The sequence below is a fragment of the Eleutherodactylus coqui genome, chromosome 7, assembly GCF_035609145.1.
Source record: "Eleutherodactylus coqui strain aEleCoq1 chromosome 7, aEleCoq1.hap1, whole genome shotgun sequence".
Classification (NCBI taxonomy): domain Eukaryota; kingdom Metazoa; phylum Chordata; class Amphibia; order Anura; family Eleutherodactylidae; genus Eleutherodactylus; species Eleutherodactylus coqui.
In genome coordinates this window covers 172,965,169-172,982,433 of record NC_089843.1, presented here as the reverse complement: position 1 = coordinate 172,982,433, position 17,265 = coordinate 172,965,169, and the positions used below count along the sequence as shown (strand labels likewise).

Sequence of the window (17,265 nt, the reverse complement as noted above, 5' to 3'; positions counted from 1 at the left end):
CAGATCAGTTTGGGCAGGCATAAATGATAAAGGATAAGCAAATAAGGGTGTGCATTTTAATTCTGCGGCAAAACCGCTCCTTGTGGATCTAGCCTGAAGGAATTTATCAGGTAGTGCCCCCTGGGGTGTACCGGGGGTTGGAGCGGAAGGACAGCTCTGGCCCCTGTGTATTGGCCAGTGCTCATAATTGCAGGCGTGGTTCTCATTGGAATCAATGGGGCCTGCGCTTGTATTTGCAGGCTGGGGTCATATTGATTTCAATGAGAATTTCACTTGTAATTACAACCATCGGACACTACACAGGGTTTGAAGCATAGCTTCCATTCCAACCCCAGTTTATCCCAGACGGCACTGCCCGAAAAAAAACATTTAATGTCATCTGAGTAATTCTCAGCCTTGGAGCTGCGGCACCCCGGTTGGGAATCACTTGCCTACTGTTGCCAAAAACGGGTGTAGATAATAGACACCGGCATTCTTTTACCAGGGTCATGTACCATATGTCTTCTGTCATCATTGATTCAAACTGAAGTAGTGAGATGTGGATAGCATGAATGGAAACACTGTATAACATTAAATCTATGGATTATTTGTATATTTCAGTGACTCTAGTCATTTTCAGTAACCATAACTCTTATCAATACTAATTATTCTGCTCAGCTTCTCTTTTACTTGCAGAGCGATTGGTACAGAAAACGGATTGGCAAAACTGGAACAAGTGAAAAGGTTGGTAGTGGTCCACCAGATGGTGCGTCCGATGTTTGATGCGTATATCGCAAGTCCAATGTATGAGAAGAATAATGTAAATGCAATAACGATTACAATTATAACACAAAGCGTACATTTGGCACAGAAAATCCTAATTATTAATCTACTCCACATAGAGTTTTCCCTAGCTAGTTATATGTGTACAAAGAAAGAACACAAATAAAAGCAGCTTTCTACATCCCCCCTGCTGTTTGATGCTGCATTGTACCGGATTACTACTTGGTGGCTCCAGAACAAGCCTTCGCTATTCCTTTGAAGACTGTTATGTCTTTAGTCACCTAGTGTGCAATGTTGGCATTGAAAGATGATCTATAAACTAATGCCGAGTCTGGAAGGGGACATTATTAGCTAGAAGACTTTCTGACATTTTGGGGAATGTAGTAAATACATATTGGAATATAATTAATGAATGGATCTTTAACCATTACTGATAGCAGAAAAATAAAGCAGCTGTATGTATCAAATGTTATACGATGACTATATGAATAGATGACTCTACAGCGCCTCATATTGGAAGGCAGCATTCCTGCTAGTCAATGTCAGATGTTTTAACAGGCCAATGGACATGGGTTCAGTCATTGTTACAAGGCCTGTTAAAAGATCTGACTTGCAGGAATGCTGCCTTCCAATAGGCGGTGCTGTGGAGGTATTGTTCCAGCTCCCATTTGCATATGTCCCAGAGGAACATGCATTACCTTATAAGTCTCCTCACACACCCTCTGGCTCTCTCCTTAAAGTAAAACAATACCATTCCTGACCCACATCATAGGCTTCTCACTAGCCACGCCAGAAACCTACTGCACACTAATGAGGAGTTAATACCCTGAAACAGCTGTCTGTGTTTGGTTATCGTTTCCTTCTAGAGAAGACTCTTGTCTTAACTTATAATCCCAGTCATGTTACAAAGCCTGCTAAAAGGTCTGCAGGAAGGCTGCCTTCCAATAGGTGGTGCTGTAGTGGCATTGTTTCATCCTCCCATTGGCATGTTTCCCAGTCTCCCTAGGGAGAAGCAATGCCTTTCCTGATGATGACTATAATAACAATTAAACAACAGAAAAGTAAGTATTGCGTAAATCAATTTTGTAGATACTTGCACTGACCAGTTACAGTGAAACTGCAGTTAGAGACTTTTAAAAATGTGTTAGACTGATACAGGGGTGGGCTGGACAAAAATATGGAAACACCATACAAAAAGCATGGGATTGTAATCATTAGCACTTAGCTGCCCCGTTGACCCCTGCTTGGCTGAGAGCTTTCTCGACAAATTTGTGTTTACCTCACCTCTTGCCCTGCTCTGGGTGGTTTTGGGAGCCAGCTGGTAACAGCAGCTGAGTGGCTCAAACCCCTGACCAATAGAACCTTGTAGCTTGGGCAGATGTTCCCTTCTGCCTGACAGCATCTGTGTCAAATTACCTCCACTTAAAATTGGTCTGTATATATCTTATTAAAATATGATTTATAATCCCATATAACTTAAGGCATGCATTTTGTATGGTGTTTCCATATTTTTGTCCAGCCCCTGTATATTATTAGCAAATATTTAAAGTGACACTGTCATTAGATATTAAAGATTTACATATGGCCACCTATAAGATGCCCACATTGAAAAACACAACCACTGCACCTCTGATACCAAATCAGAGCCCTTCTGAAAGTACATGTAGATGGTGCTTCAGGATTGGATCACCTCCAATCAGTGAAGCCAAGTGCTTCACCCCTTTGTGGCCATCTATCAGATGTTTCAAAAACCATCCATACAAGTTGGAGCCAACATCAACACTCAACCGCTGTAGATTCCACCAACTGTACAAGTACTTCTTAAGGAAGCCTATGTTCTCTGGATCCACTCCTTGTGGTATCTTCACATAACCTAGGCTTTTCTAAATGACTAACAGAAAATCATCATGGCATTGACTTTCCCTACAGCCGTCGGGCATATAATGGAGATCACAGCTACTTGTTAATAATATAACATTAGGAAGTACTTATAGTGTTATTTCCCCATAAACGTATTACATTGGCTTCCAATTAAAATGTTCACTCAGCCGTAATTGTCACTACTGCAAAAATATACTCCACATTATAAGCTAAAACACTACGGTTTGTTTTCTTTGCCTTTTTGTGGATGTTATATGAAACTACGTGTCCTTTCTCTCTGGCTTGACTGATATGAGATAGTTTTCTTTCTTATGGAGGAAAGCTAATTTGCATATTTTCTCCCATGGAGCATTGCTTATAAGTAAGTCTCCGTACACCAGAGCTGTACTTCCTACAAATATAAACCTCTATGCAAGATTGCGGAATCTGTTATCACAACTACAATATGTTCCAATGCCTGAGGCTTGCATGCTCCCCAATTATATGAAAACACTGGACAATATGGAGGAGCAATTCATTGCAGAATGAGATACTCTAGTAGGAGATAGTAGAAACAATGCAAACAGTCCAGCACTTGGAAGATGCAAACCGTATTAAAGACCATTTAGAAAAGCCAGAGTAAAAACTCCTATGTGCTTTGAACTATCACAAAGTCCTTACTCATGGTGCCATGTAGCTAGGTGTCATTATCATCATATGACCTATTGTGGCCCTCTTGTGTATCCCAATAAATCCATTGCCTATCATGATGAGAGAATTGGCTTGGGTCTGTATGCTATGTGCATGTTAGGAATGGATGTAACAGGGCTTTGTGTAGATGGACCAAAGTAGTGTATGCTACATTTTTAAATAAGGGAGATGGAATAAGACCTCCACAGTGCCACCAAGCCAAAGTTAGCCTCTTTATACAAACCTTGTAACTGGTAATTCTCTTATAATTCCCAGTCATTGTTACAAGGCTTGTATAAAGAGTCTAACTTTAGCTTGAAGGAATGCTGCCTTCCAATAGGTGGCACTATGGAGGTATTATTCCATCTCCCTTATTTGCATATTACCCAGAGGAGCATGAATGCCCTTTTGAGTCTCCTTACTCACAATCTAGGTGCTCTCCCTAAGGAGAAAAGATAGTGTTTCTGACCTACATTTTTAAAGCATGGCCATTAAAAATATACCCATGTAAATAGAGGCATGCTTTTACATTAGCTCCTCAATATAGTCCGCAACACACGGACCAAACGCGGTCTAAAAATATGCTCATCAGAAAGCGGCCCTACATTGTGTGCTTGGTACCATAGCATTGCCATTCAATTACACTGTATTTTCTAGTCAGTCAAGTTATGTGATTGTGTAGCCAGTATAGTATGTGCAATTATGGGATTTCCTTGTAAGCTGTGTTTATAGTAATTGCTTATGGGAAATCAGTATTTCATTTCTGATCATTCGTCTGCACACCTTCATATTTGGGCCATTGGCATGCAAAGTACAACAATCTATTATCCTTCAACTTTTAATAGGATTCTGCATCCTGTAATATGTTTATATGTTTTAGTATGATAATACTGTAGACTCTGCAATAAGTTGTACCTGGAAGCACATCCAGGAATATTCTCATCCAGCATGTGCCTGGACCTTTTCATGCATGCGCTACTGTAGTATAATGTAGTCTAGTCTACAGAGAAATATCCATGTACTCTCTTTATATGTGGGATTATTTACCAAGAACTGCATATTTGTATCACGTTTATTAGTAGCAGCAAGCTATTTATTTTATGAGGGGTCGGAAACAAAGTATATCAAACATGAGAATAACTTATCAGAATTGAGAAAACAGCGGACAGGGACCTGCTGAAGAAGATACTGATTGTGTCTGACAGCTACAAAAAAACTTGAACTGCACTTCTTTCAAAGGGCAAAACAATTTGCAAAGTTGTTTTTTTCTGACATTGCATCATTATATTTATGAATTGTCTCCAACAACAAGAATGGCTGTGGCTAATATATATATATAATATATTAATCAAGCTATCTCTCTTTCTGCATACCTATATAAATCTATCTGTGTGTACATATAGATAGATATGAGGGAGTGACATGAGATAGATAGAGAGATAGATAGATATGAGATAGATAGATAGATATGAGATAGATAGATAGATAGATATGAGATAGATAGATAGATATGAGAGATAGATAGATAGATAGATAGATATGAGATAGATATGAGATAGATAGATAGATATAGAGAGATAGATAGATATGAGATAGATAGATATGATATAGACAGATAGATAGATATGAGATATATATATATATATATATATATATATAGATAGATAGATAGATAGATAGATAGATATGAGATAGCTAGATAGATAGATAGATATGAGATAGATAGATAGACATGAGATAGATAGATAGGAGATAGAGAGATAGATAGATATGAGATAGATAGATAGATATGAGATAGATAGATAGATAGATAGATAGATAGATAGATAGATAGATAGATATGATATAGACAGATTGATTAGATAGATAGATAGATAGATATGAGATAGATAGATAGATAGATATGAGATAGATAGATAGATAGATAGATATGAGATAGATAGATAGATAGTTAGATATGAGATAGATAGATGGATAGATATGAGATAGATAGATAGATAGATATGAGATAGATAGATAGATAGATAGATAGATATGAGATAGATAGATAGATATGAGATAGATAGATAGATATGAGATAGATAGATAGATAGATAGATAGATATGAGATAGATAGATAGATAGTTAGATATGAGATAGATATATAGATATGAAATAGATAGATATGAGAGATAGATAGATAGATAGATATGAGATAGATATATAGATATGAAATAGATAGATAGATAGATATGAGATAGCTAGATAGATATGAACAGATAGATAGATATGAAATAGATAGATATGATAGATAGATAGATAGATAAATAGATAGATAGATTTGAGATAGATAGATAGATCCACCAAATAACCATCAAGAAATTGATATCACCTGGAACTTATTTTTAGTGCAAAGCTGCAAAATAATCTGGGATTTTACAACACCAAAAGCTGAAAGAAAAACCTATATCTTGTCTTATACCAACTTTACTTATATGCATGGCCTTCTGCTATTTCATTTTTATCGCTTTATTCAAGTCTTTATCTCCTTCTATATAAAATATTATGGTCAAATCATGTAATGATCTTAATATTCATAGATAAAACAAACTTTGTGCATATACTGAGTCAATATGCCATAGAAGTACAATACTGCTGCAAAAAACCTATGCATCATCGTATTTGTATCTTGACAGCTTTAGAAGACTTCATGTAGCAAAGACAGTAATGATGACTGGAAACAGCAGGTTTGCAAAAATATAACTATAGGTTTTCAATGCAAGAAATGTCAATGCAGAAGTAATAATAATTATGTATGTGTGGTTTTCTTTGTGTCATGATTGGTGGTGGGACACTATGGGAGTGTGCAGTATCTTTACTTCCATCATCTTGAAGAATATTTGCAAGTCTAAGATAGTTTCACATGAGCACGTTACAAGTGCCTTTATCTGTGATGCTCTGAATTTGGGTCAGTAGATCTACGGTTGGGCTGGAAAACTCATAAATACGCCTGCAATATGCTCATGTGAACCTGGCATTACGTGCATTGTAATGTGTAGACAGCTTGTATACATATCAGGAAAGCGACATGCCAAGTACCTGAGGTTTCATCCACCCGTTCATCTACCACGTGGTCCTTCTGATGAACCCATTCGCTGTTGCACTTGAAGTAGATTTGCGTAGCCGGGCTGGCCTTGCAGTACAAGTTTACTGGTTTATTTTTCACAATGTAAGCTTCTTCAGGCTCAATAAGAAAATGAGGCAATGGTTCTGGAGGGTCAGATGGGAATGTCTCTGGTAGTTCATGGAAGAAGTCATCATCTGTAGCGAAAGACAGAAGTCATGCGATTACTTTATGCTTAAATATGTGACGCTTATACAACTTATAGCTAGAATTTTTGTATGCGGAAGGCAACTTCATATTAAGTGGTTAAAGAAACCGCAGGCATTACATCAAACTACTAACGACCACTTGACCGTGAGTATGTATGTGTGCGGGTGTTTATCATGCTCCGACCCTGGTGACGTCATTGCCCCACCCCCTGGTGACGTCATCACAGTTCCTACGACATATATAAAACACAGAGCCTGTCCGACAGAAGAACAGTAAGGGCTCTTGGAAGAGGAGGATAAAAATAACAAAATAAGAATACAACTAAGCCATTCTTATCTCAGACACAACTCAGCAGTCCTGACAGAAGACACCGACCTACCACCACAGAGATCTGGTGGGCTGAAGGACCTGTGGTAAATGTCCTAAATGATTTTTGAACGCTAATTGTTCCGTCTAAAAGGGCCCTTAGATTGTTTGATGCATCACTTGCCATAGCTTTTATTTTATGTTCTTCTTAGTCTGGGTGGAGCTTAGCTGTCACTTGATTGCGAGCGCCTGATAGCTCACAACTGTATGGGTTTAGCTTCTACAAAGCAGTTCGACAATGCATATCAGTTGTAGGGTTTGTTCACATGGCGTATTTGATGGGGTGGAAAAAATCAGCTGCAATACACACCTGTGAGCTCTCATTTATTTTAGGCGTGTATATGCATCAATATATGTGCCAAAACCTGGTAATACGTATTTTGATGCATATTTTGAGGTCTTATTAATTGAAAAGCCAAATGTAATGTGGAAAACGAAAAAAGAAGTGACGTGTCACTTCTTTTTTTCCCGCAACATGCCTTTTAAATGCGAAAAAAATGTGTCGCCGAGACAGGGACATGTTGTCCCATTACATTATAAGCATATTTCAGCGCAGATTTTGGTATAGAATACATGAGCTGAATGCGTAAGTTATGTTCACCCATAGCGGAATTGGTGTGGGTTTCCCGCAGAAGAAAATCCACATCAATTTCCAAACCATACAGTGTGGATTTTTTTGCAGATTTTGGTGCACATCCTCAGCAGAACTCACCCCTTCAATTGAAAGTGTGAAATCCGCTGCGGAACCGCAATCAAAACCACCTCAAAATATGCTGCAGATTTTGGTGCAGATCCGTGGCGTGTGGACATATCCACACAGGAGATGACTTTTTATTTTTTAATGTAGTTTTTCACCGCTTTAGCTATTGCATTAGGTACTCCTTTGAATCCCGGCATGTTCATAGGTTTTCCTTTAAGACTACTAGTGAAAAATGATTCAATCAAACAGACTTGAAAGGTAAAAGGTTTAGTAAATGATTAGAAGTAATGTAATACTTCTCCAGGGAGAGTGAGAATATATTACTAATAATTACAATTATAGATTTCCTTTTGTGACCTGGCTGCATCCACCACTTAGTAGGTAACATTCCCAGACATAAAATTGGCAATAGATATGTCAGAATATAATTTACATTCATTTTGCACTGTTTTTCAGGTAATTATTGGATATGTCCTTTATTTCTATTAGATATTCATAGTCAAAATACAATTAGACTCACAATCGGACAGTACGTGTATATATATATATATATATATATATATATATAACCTATCCAAGCGCATCTATGCAGAGGACACTATAAAGGGCTTAGCGTAACAAGTGGAAACAAATGGAGCCTACTGCTGCCAGACACCAGTTACTGCAGATTATTATCCCATTGACTAATGGCCCTTTAGACACAATGAGAAATGCATCATTCTGGTTGGGCCGAGCGAACAAGCTTGTGACATCATCTGCAGCTTGTTCACATTCGTGCAGCCTATGTGAAACACGGAGCTGGGGGTGATTAAACGCAACAAGAAGTCAACGAGGCAACAATGATTTTTCTACTGGCGGAAACTGAATGACGAGCAAAAACTGAACCATTCTCGTTTGGCGTTCAGTCGTTGGCTCATTCTTAAACCAAACCAAGTTATCATTCACTTTAGTTCATTTTAACAATTTTTTGAACAATAGTCATCATTACGCTTAAACACACCTCTAAGCGCATGTAGTTTCACTGAGATGAATAACATGGCTTCATAACATTTCTGAATACAGGGCCCACTCAACTACATACCTGAGACTCTACAAGACCTGGCTCATGCAATCCACCTGACGTGCAACTGTAATCCATGGGCCAGACACCCATAGCATCACAAAGCACGGAGAATGCATTAGGACATAGTGAGTGCCAACCAGGAGAGGAAGAATAGAGGGAAGGAACTGCCCTTTGTAGACTACCAAACAACCCTGAAAGCAAACTATTCCATTGCACTTGTACTAGCTCTTTGTATTAGTTGTCCTTACTTCCTAGGAAAGAGATTACAGTTGGTGGATGTGAAGAGGTGGACAAGTAGGGTACTATAAATATTTAAGTAGCTTTTACATTAGTTGCTATCAGCTCAAGCTGTACTAATTTCCAAAGGTCATGGCTTATCTCTGCAACTTCTGGTGATGTTACGGCAATGGATTGCCACTACAACTTTCCAACCTCCTCTGCTGAGGCCTTCGTTTGTCTCCACTCCATAGTCTTTATATGGGTTAATGTGGGTGATGGCCCTGACCATTTACTGTACCTGTATGTGGCTCATGAACTTTGAAGGCAGTCCTAGCAATTTAATAGCAGATGTCTCTGATCTGTTGATTCTTGGGCCACCTATGTGCCACCTTGACCAACACCAGGTGATTGGTTGACTGTAGTGGAAATGATATCACCTGAAGAGCTGACACTGTGTTACAATACGAGCTCCTTCACAGGGGTGTAAGCATCTTAGTGCAACGTATTTGTGCTATGTACAAGGCTTTTTTTGCACACATATCGGCATATTTGACTGTCCTTTTTGCGCAGACAGGTCATGTTCATTTGCACACGTCAGATGACCATGCGATAATTTAACTGGCTATGAATTCCAGGTGTGTTTTTTCACGGAATTGCACAGGATATTGCGCTACTTTTTGCACTCGCATTTGAGCACCTCCCATAAACTTCCATGGGAAACCTTTGGAGTGCAAATGCGCGCAAAAATGTGAGCACAAAAAAAGGAGATTTGAATGAACCGATTCAAATCAAGTAGTCCTATCCTCTGCATTTTGTATGTGCAAATTTGGTGCCCGCAAATAAGGCGATGTGAAGGAGCCCTAAAGCTAATATCTAGACGTGTAGCATGAAGCCAAGTTTAATATCTGCTTTACTGTCTCAGCTGTTGAGAAAATCGAGGATTATACATAAAAAGTTAACCCTACTGGAGCTGGACTGTATGTGACACAATAAATCCACCTATCCTGTAATACATACACCAATATAACCCGTCCAATCCATACTATAAACATATTTATAACCCTGATTGACGTACATTCTACTGATTCCTCTATCAATTCATGTCTAGTTTTCTTCGAACTCTGAAGGTATCACTCTAAGTCTACCCCAAAATAAATGTAATGTCTCTTACTAAATTCCAAGAGTAAGTGACTGTCAGCTTAGGACTGTAAAATATAGTGTCCATTACACATGCTTGAAGTATAAAGCAAATTTACTCAAAATGGCTTTTAGCAAGTGATGCTTCAACTTCAATTTGAAACAAACCTAATTTTATATGCATCTGCTTGCTTATCAGTCTGGAAGATTAGGATGCATTGTGCACTTTGGTTTACTGTGAGTTACAGGCGTTCTTTGATTCCCATTAAGGATCACAGGAAGCCTGAGTATTACTTTGTGAAATTAGTATCAGCAGGTGCTGGTGGTGTTAAAGCAACGGATCACCTTTGATCGCTGCGCTTATTAACTGCCAAGTCTGTTGTATGAGGTCTGAGGCCAGAATAACTGCGTGGAGAGCATTATACTCAAGGGAATTTTGCTTTTTGCAGTCATCAATATCTATAATGGTTGTGAAATAAGTTAAATCAAATATGAAGGTGAAGATATAAAAACTGTCACGATCCTTTTGATGCTTTTTAGAACACCCAACGCTGCTGAACGTGTAAATCTAACTTAGAGAGCAACAAATAAAGTTAAATGGGCCAAATGCGTTGTATAAAATGATGATATTACAGATGGGGAGCAATTAGGTTGTACTCAAGAAAAATGACCAGTTTTTGTTTTAGAAGACATAACCTTCACGTGTTTCCTCATATTACAATTTTTATAGTTGTTGCCCATGCCAATTAGATTTGAGAGTAATGTAGTAACATAGTACATTAGGCCAAAAAAAGACACATGTCCATCCAGTTAAGACTATTTTCACCCCCAATGTTGATCCAGAGGAAGGCAAAAGAAACCCCAATGAGGTAAAAGCCAATTTTCCCCATTTAAGGGGAAAAAATTATTTCTGACTCCAAGTCTGGAATAATCCTGGATCACTGGCCCTTCATAAGTAATTAGTAGAGATGAGCGAGCACCAAAATGCTCGAGTGCTCGTTACTCGAGTCAAACTTTCAGTGATGCTCGAGAGTTCGTTTCGAGTAACGAACCCCATTGAAGTCAATGGGCGACTCGAGAATTTTTGTATATGACTGGTGCTCCGCTAAGGTTTTCATTTGTGAAAATCTTAGCAAATCACCAAAGTCATGTAAAAAACACAGAAATGGATAGGGCAGGCGAGGAGCAACATGCAGGGCTGCATTTCGGGCTCCGAGGTCTCACTATTAAGCCACAATAGTGGCAAGAGTGAGACCCCCCCCCCCCCCACTGTCAGCATAAAGATCGTTCTCCTCTGCCACAGCTGTAACAGCTGTGGCAGAGAAGAACGATGTTAGCCCATTGAATTCAATGGAGCCGGCAATACAACCGGCTCCATTGAAAGCAATGGGCTGCCGGTGAGCGCGGGATGAATTTTCGGAAAGGGCTTAAAAATATAAGCCCTTACCTGAAAAAGAAAGATTTTAGTGTAAAAAAGAATAAAAATGCAGGCATTCTCTTCAATGGAGCCGCTGCTGCTGCCGGCGACTCCATTGAAGACAATGGTCCGCTGGCACACCTGAATTCTTTTTCAGGGAAGGGCTTTACATATAAGCCATTCCCTGGAAATGAATTAAAAGTGATTTAAAAAACAAAAAAAAATAGATACTCACCTCCCTTCAGCTGTGGGGGCACAGCCGTGTCTTCTCCTGCTGTCCCCTGCACTGTGGTGCTGAACTGCTGTCACTCAGCTGAGAGCTGCGCTGAGCCAATGAGAGGCAGCAGTCACTCACCCATTCATGAATTCATGAATGGGTGTGAGTGAGATCTGCCTCTAATTGGTCAGGCTGTGACCAATCAGAGGCAGCTCATTCAGCAGGCGGGGATTTTAAATCCCCGACTGCTGAATACTACAGAGAGCAGTTCAGGAGATCTGCCAGCTGGCCGCAGCTGAACTCCGTCTGCCGGGACCAGGTGAGTATATATATATATATATTTTTTTACACATTTCTGGATGAATTGCAGAGAAGGGCTTATATATTTAAGCCCTTCCCAAAAATTCATTGTGCGATCGCCGGCAGCCCATTGCTTTCAATGGAGCCGGCGGTATGCCGGCTCCATTGAATTCAATGGGCTAACATCGTTCTGCCGGGACAAGAGTATATTTTTTTTTTTTACTTTTTACACATTTTAGGATGATTTTTAGGTAAGGGCTTATATTTTTAAGCCCTTCCCGAAAATTCATCCCGCGCTAGCCGGCAGCACATTGTTTTCAATGGAGCCGGCTGTATTGCCAGCTCCATTGAATTCAATGGTCAGTGCTCGTCTAATCGAGATGAGTACCGCGTGGTGCTTGTCTGGAGTAACGAGCATCTCGAGCACCCTAATACTCGAATGAGCATCAAGCTCGGACGAGTATGCTGGCTCATCTCTAGTAATTAGTGATTGCAATATATAATGTTATAACGCTCATAAATGGTGTCCAGACCCCTGTTGTACTCTTTTATCGAGTTTGCCATCACCATGTCGTCAGGCAGAGAGTTCCACAGTCTCATTACTTTAATGTTAACCTTATATCATATATTAACAGTTAGGAATCTGCCAGATTGACTATAAAGGAATGATATGGTTTAGAAACTGATTTTTGAATTAGTTTGCATTAATTGAGTGTAGTCCCTTGTACAAGACCCATATCTAATAGCCAGAGGGGCTATACAGAGTATAGTATCTCCTGCATTGAGGACCTATCATCTTTATGTATGACATGCACAATAGTGTTAGTCATCATGATTGCCCGGGCAATAAAATCAAGCCGATTTTTGAAGATGCGACTGCCCAACCCAAATTTTAGCAAAAACGGCAAAACAAAAAATATTTTAGGTATAGGTGTCTGTCTCAATGGTTAGCACTGCTGCTGTGCAGTGCTGGAGCTCTAGGGTCAAATCTTCCCAAGGACAACATCTGTAAGTGGTGCAGAGTGTTAAGGCAGCAGAATGCAGTCCTGAGCTCTCACTCATAACCTGAAGGTTGTGGGTTCAATACCCACTGCAAGGCAACAGTGCTAACCACTGAGCCACATGTATTGAAGAACTGCCATCACACATTAGATATCTTTTGGAGGCCAAATTAGTGAACCTGAATTTTAACTCCCACTGACTTTAAAGGAAATCAGGATCAGGTTGTCCTGATTCTCAATTTTTTTAGGAAAATCACGTCAATCACTCCAACCTGATTATTCCAATAATCACTCATCACTAATGCACAACCCCTTTCAGGCACTGAGTAATGTTTCATTTCTCCATCTCTCTTTGGTGACACTGTAGGGCAATTTGACACTTTGATGGGAAATTTGACACTTTGATGGGAAATTTGCTAAAGATACAGTAGTATGCTGGTGAAAGAGGCGTACACATCTTAATAACTTTGGCACATCTTTGGCTGTCCTCGTGCCGAAAAGTAAAATGTATGGCAGCTATAAGATGGTGTAGATTTGTACTACAGTATCTGGTGTAAATGATTGTAAATCTGCCAGGCCACCTTCTGAATCCCATTCACCTTTCTCACCACATTGATGTAGCGACAATAGAAGAACAAAATTGATAAGAAGTAGCACATTATTGTGCACATGTGCTATATGCCAGAATTAGCATACAGCCCATAATAAATTCCCTGGTCCCCACACACAATACAGCTGGTCATTGGGTTCTCAGCTGCAAGACACCCTGTAATCACTTTACTGTCCTAAACCCTTTAATGGAAAGTGTTCAAAGTAAATAACCTCTTCAGTACATGATCATTTCATGTTATGAATTTACATAGCAAGATGAACAACTATTTGGGTATTTCTCCATTTTCTCCATTTTTATATCGCATTGTATAAAGAAAAGGATGCAGCTCTTTCTGAAATTCCATCTGCACCGAGTTCAAGGTTTTTATCATTCTTGTTCTTGGAACAATAGTGAAGACACACATTTTATTCGGAGACTAAAGTATCATGAGGCTAAATGTTACCATTGAATTTCCTTGCTCTTACTGGCAGACACACAAGTCATATATGTCTTCTAGAACTGTGCAATAAAAGGATTTATTTGAAGTATCCATATAGCAGCATCCATTAGCAGTCATAACGCATGACATCAGGTCAGAGAATTACCAAGTCTCCGAAGAGTAGGGTTTCCTTTTCACTACATTCTTAGCTACTTTCCCTCTTCGTGACACATTAGCCCTGAAGCTGTGGCACTGTACTGACCTGTCTTACATCTTAATATCTAATTAAAGAAGGACATGGAATGGGAGCAAACTACGGCCTGCTCAATATATGGAACCCCCAAGCCACTAATAAACCTTTCTTCATACACTAAAAATACAGCAATTCATCCACAGTCTCAAAGTCCATCCTATTCTATAGGAACACATAAATATTGACTCGGCTTTTGACTAACCCAAGCCAAGTTACTAAATAAAGTATCGTTCTTTGAAAACCAGAAAGAAACGTTTGTACTGGGTAAGTAGCTGAATATCTACAGTGTTCTCACTGTGTACAGTCACAGAGACTGTCTGGGATATGCCGATGTTGTTTTATTCCCTCTGTACAGTAGACAGATTGTGTATTAATGTGTGTCCAAGGCATAGGCAGTTCAATGCAGGCGTTTAGCAGTTAAAAGGTTAATTGGCGCCATAGTGTGACTGGCAAATGGTATACTATGTTTGAGAAAACAGAAACTATTTTTTTTACGATTTAAGATTTGCATATGTAGATATTTGGAAGATCAATGTGTTTGTTTTATATTGTATACAAATGTAGCGAAGCCGAGTTTTTCATGCAACACAACTTGTTCTGATATTTCGGCAGTTTGCACAGATTCTGGTCATTGAGAAGAAGGGAGGAGATCAACCAGGGCTGGGGTCCTAAAGGGTCCCCAGAAAGAACAGCTTAATCCCTTAAAGGGATACAGTGTACATGTATGTTGGATGTATGAAGGGTTTGTATAGAGTGGAAACAGGGACTGAGGCCCATCTATATGAAGCAGATGTGAGCTGTCTTTGACAGCTGACACCTGGCTGCAGTGGCTGGGATCAGAGATAACTCCAATCCTGTCTCTCAACTATTTGGACACCACTGTCAATAAAATGGACTGAGAGACAGAGAGTCCTACCTTTGTCTTTTGATTGCCCCTACAATGAGATTGCAAGGTGCTGTTTATTTTTTATGACAACCTGGGGCCTTTTGAAGACACCCAGGTTACCATGAATTCTTGGCTATTAAGCCCTACCTGTGGCGAGGCTGAATAAATTGGCTGCAAAAATACAATATATTGCAATACGCAAGGATTGCAGTATATTATATAAGTAATCAATAAAAAAATTATGGAGATCAAATGGTGATGACTGAAAGTAATTTTCTGATAACTTGTGTGTGTGTGTGTATATATATATATAATTTTTTTTAAACAGTGCAACAAATAAAAAAACTATAGAAATTTAGTATCGCCATAATCATTCTGGTTCACAGAATAAAACTAACATTTCTTATGTGGCCCTCATAATTTTATGCGGCCCTTGCAAGGTCTGGATGCAGAAGGACTGACTCTCTACTTTTCCTGGAGAACGCATCCAAAGCTAGGCAAAGGGAATGGTGCCAGCACAGGGAGTGGATTCTGAGTGGCTCAGCTCTGACAGTCCTACACAGGTACCCTGGCCACCCTTCAAAGTAGGAAACTTGGTGCTAAAGAGTTGGAATTGGAGAAACTCCATCATAATGCATAGTGCTCCTTAGCCATTCAGGGCTCATTCACATGGGCATATGCAGTTTCGGTCCATGAAATACGCAGTGTTTTCACACACTGAAACTGTGCGCATTCACAACCTGTTTGAACCACCTTGTGTTTTTTTGCACATGTATTCACTGCATTTTTCACGTAAGCAAAATCAAACTGCAAAAAGGACCTATAGACTTCCCTTGCCGTAATGCATAAATATGTATACACGTGTATCATACGTATTTACCGCATATTTTTGTGATCCCGTTAACTAAATATGTAAGTAGCACTTATTTTAATGTAGGCTCTCTAAGGGTGCTTTCACATCTGCGTTGGAACCTCTAGCTGGAGGTTCCATAACAGAGCTTTTTGTTCTGTCCAAGAGCCAGCCAGCTGGCCAGAAAGTGGGTGAACCCGATTACAGTCAATGGGGTCCGCCTGACGCTGTTCGTTCCATCCAGAGACAGAACCATTTGGCTATGGGGATTCCACTTTCCTGCTCCTGGACAGAGCAGGGAAGCAGAATCCCCAGAGCAGATGAGAAAGTTCCCTAACTTCAGACTTACTGCATAGTTCATCACTCTGATTAGTCCATGCTGTCTACTCCAAATGCGAAGCATGATGTTATATGTTTGATGTACTAGCAAAACATACTGACTGCAAATAAACACTATGTAGCCTGATCTAACAATTATATTCCTTTCCATCTGTTCCCTACTTCTTACTAACCTACCAAATGCATGTTAACAATAAGTGCAGGACAGACAGAAAGTAGTATAACTGCTGAATCAGACCACACGTAGTTTGACTGTAACCATGGAGACACAGAAATTTGCTTGGGGGCCATAGACACAAAATGGTAGGATATTTTTTAATTTAGACTCTTTGTCAATTTGCTTAAAGTGACCCTCCGGGCTTCTCTTTACTAAGGATTATTTCCCTCAGTATATGTATGACAATTACCCGATAATCTTTTTTTATTTCTCACTGGTGATTTAGTAACCCATACTTTATAATCATTCTGCTCTTTACTGTACTGAAAATTAGCCTTTCTTGCACTAATAGCTGGGGATGGACTTGTGTTATACACAGCAGCCAATCAGAGGAAGCAGTGCTGGAGGGGGAGGAAAGAGCAGAAGTCTGAACCAATGATGGGACAGGGAATGTCTCTCCCTGAACCAATGATGAGAAAGGTGTGTATCTCAGACTACATCTGGCACTCCGAAGGCACTGTAGCTGCAGGTTGCTGAACGATTTCTCATTTGAACATAGCCAACAATGGGTCCGGTCAGAGAGAGAAGACTGCAGAGTGGAATTCGAATCGAGGTTGCATATTTAGTTCCCTCCAGTATAGCTTCAGATGGAGAAAGCTTACGTCAACCGCAGACGGATACGAAGGACATTTGGCAACCCGTAG

General features: G+C 39.6%; 1 protein-coding gene across 2 annotated transcripts in view; it reads right to left on the bottom strand.

Moving 5' to 3' along the window:
* The window catches only part of UNC5C (unc-5 netrin receptor C), a 358,450-nt gene that overhangs the window by 129,632 nt on the left and 211,553 nt on the right, over window positions 1-17,265 (bottom strand). For both annotated transcript variants that reach the window (XM_066574021.1, XM_066574023.1), the window contains one exon: window positions 6,391-6,612. In XM_066574021.1, coding sequence (XP_066430118.1) covers window positions 6,391-6,612 — 222 coding nt within the window. The remainder of the gene's footprint in view (window positions 1-6,390; window positions 6,613-17,265) is intronic.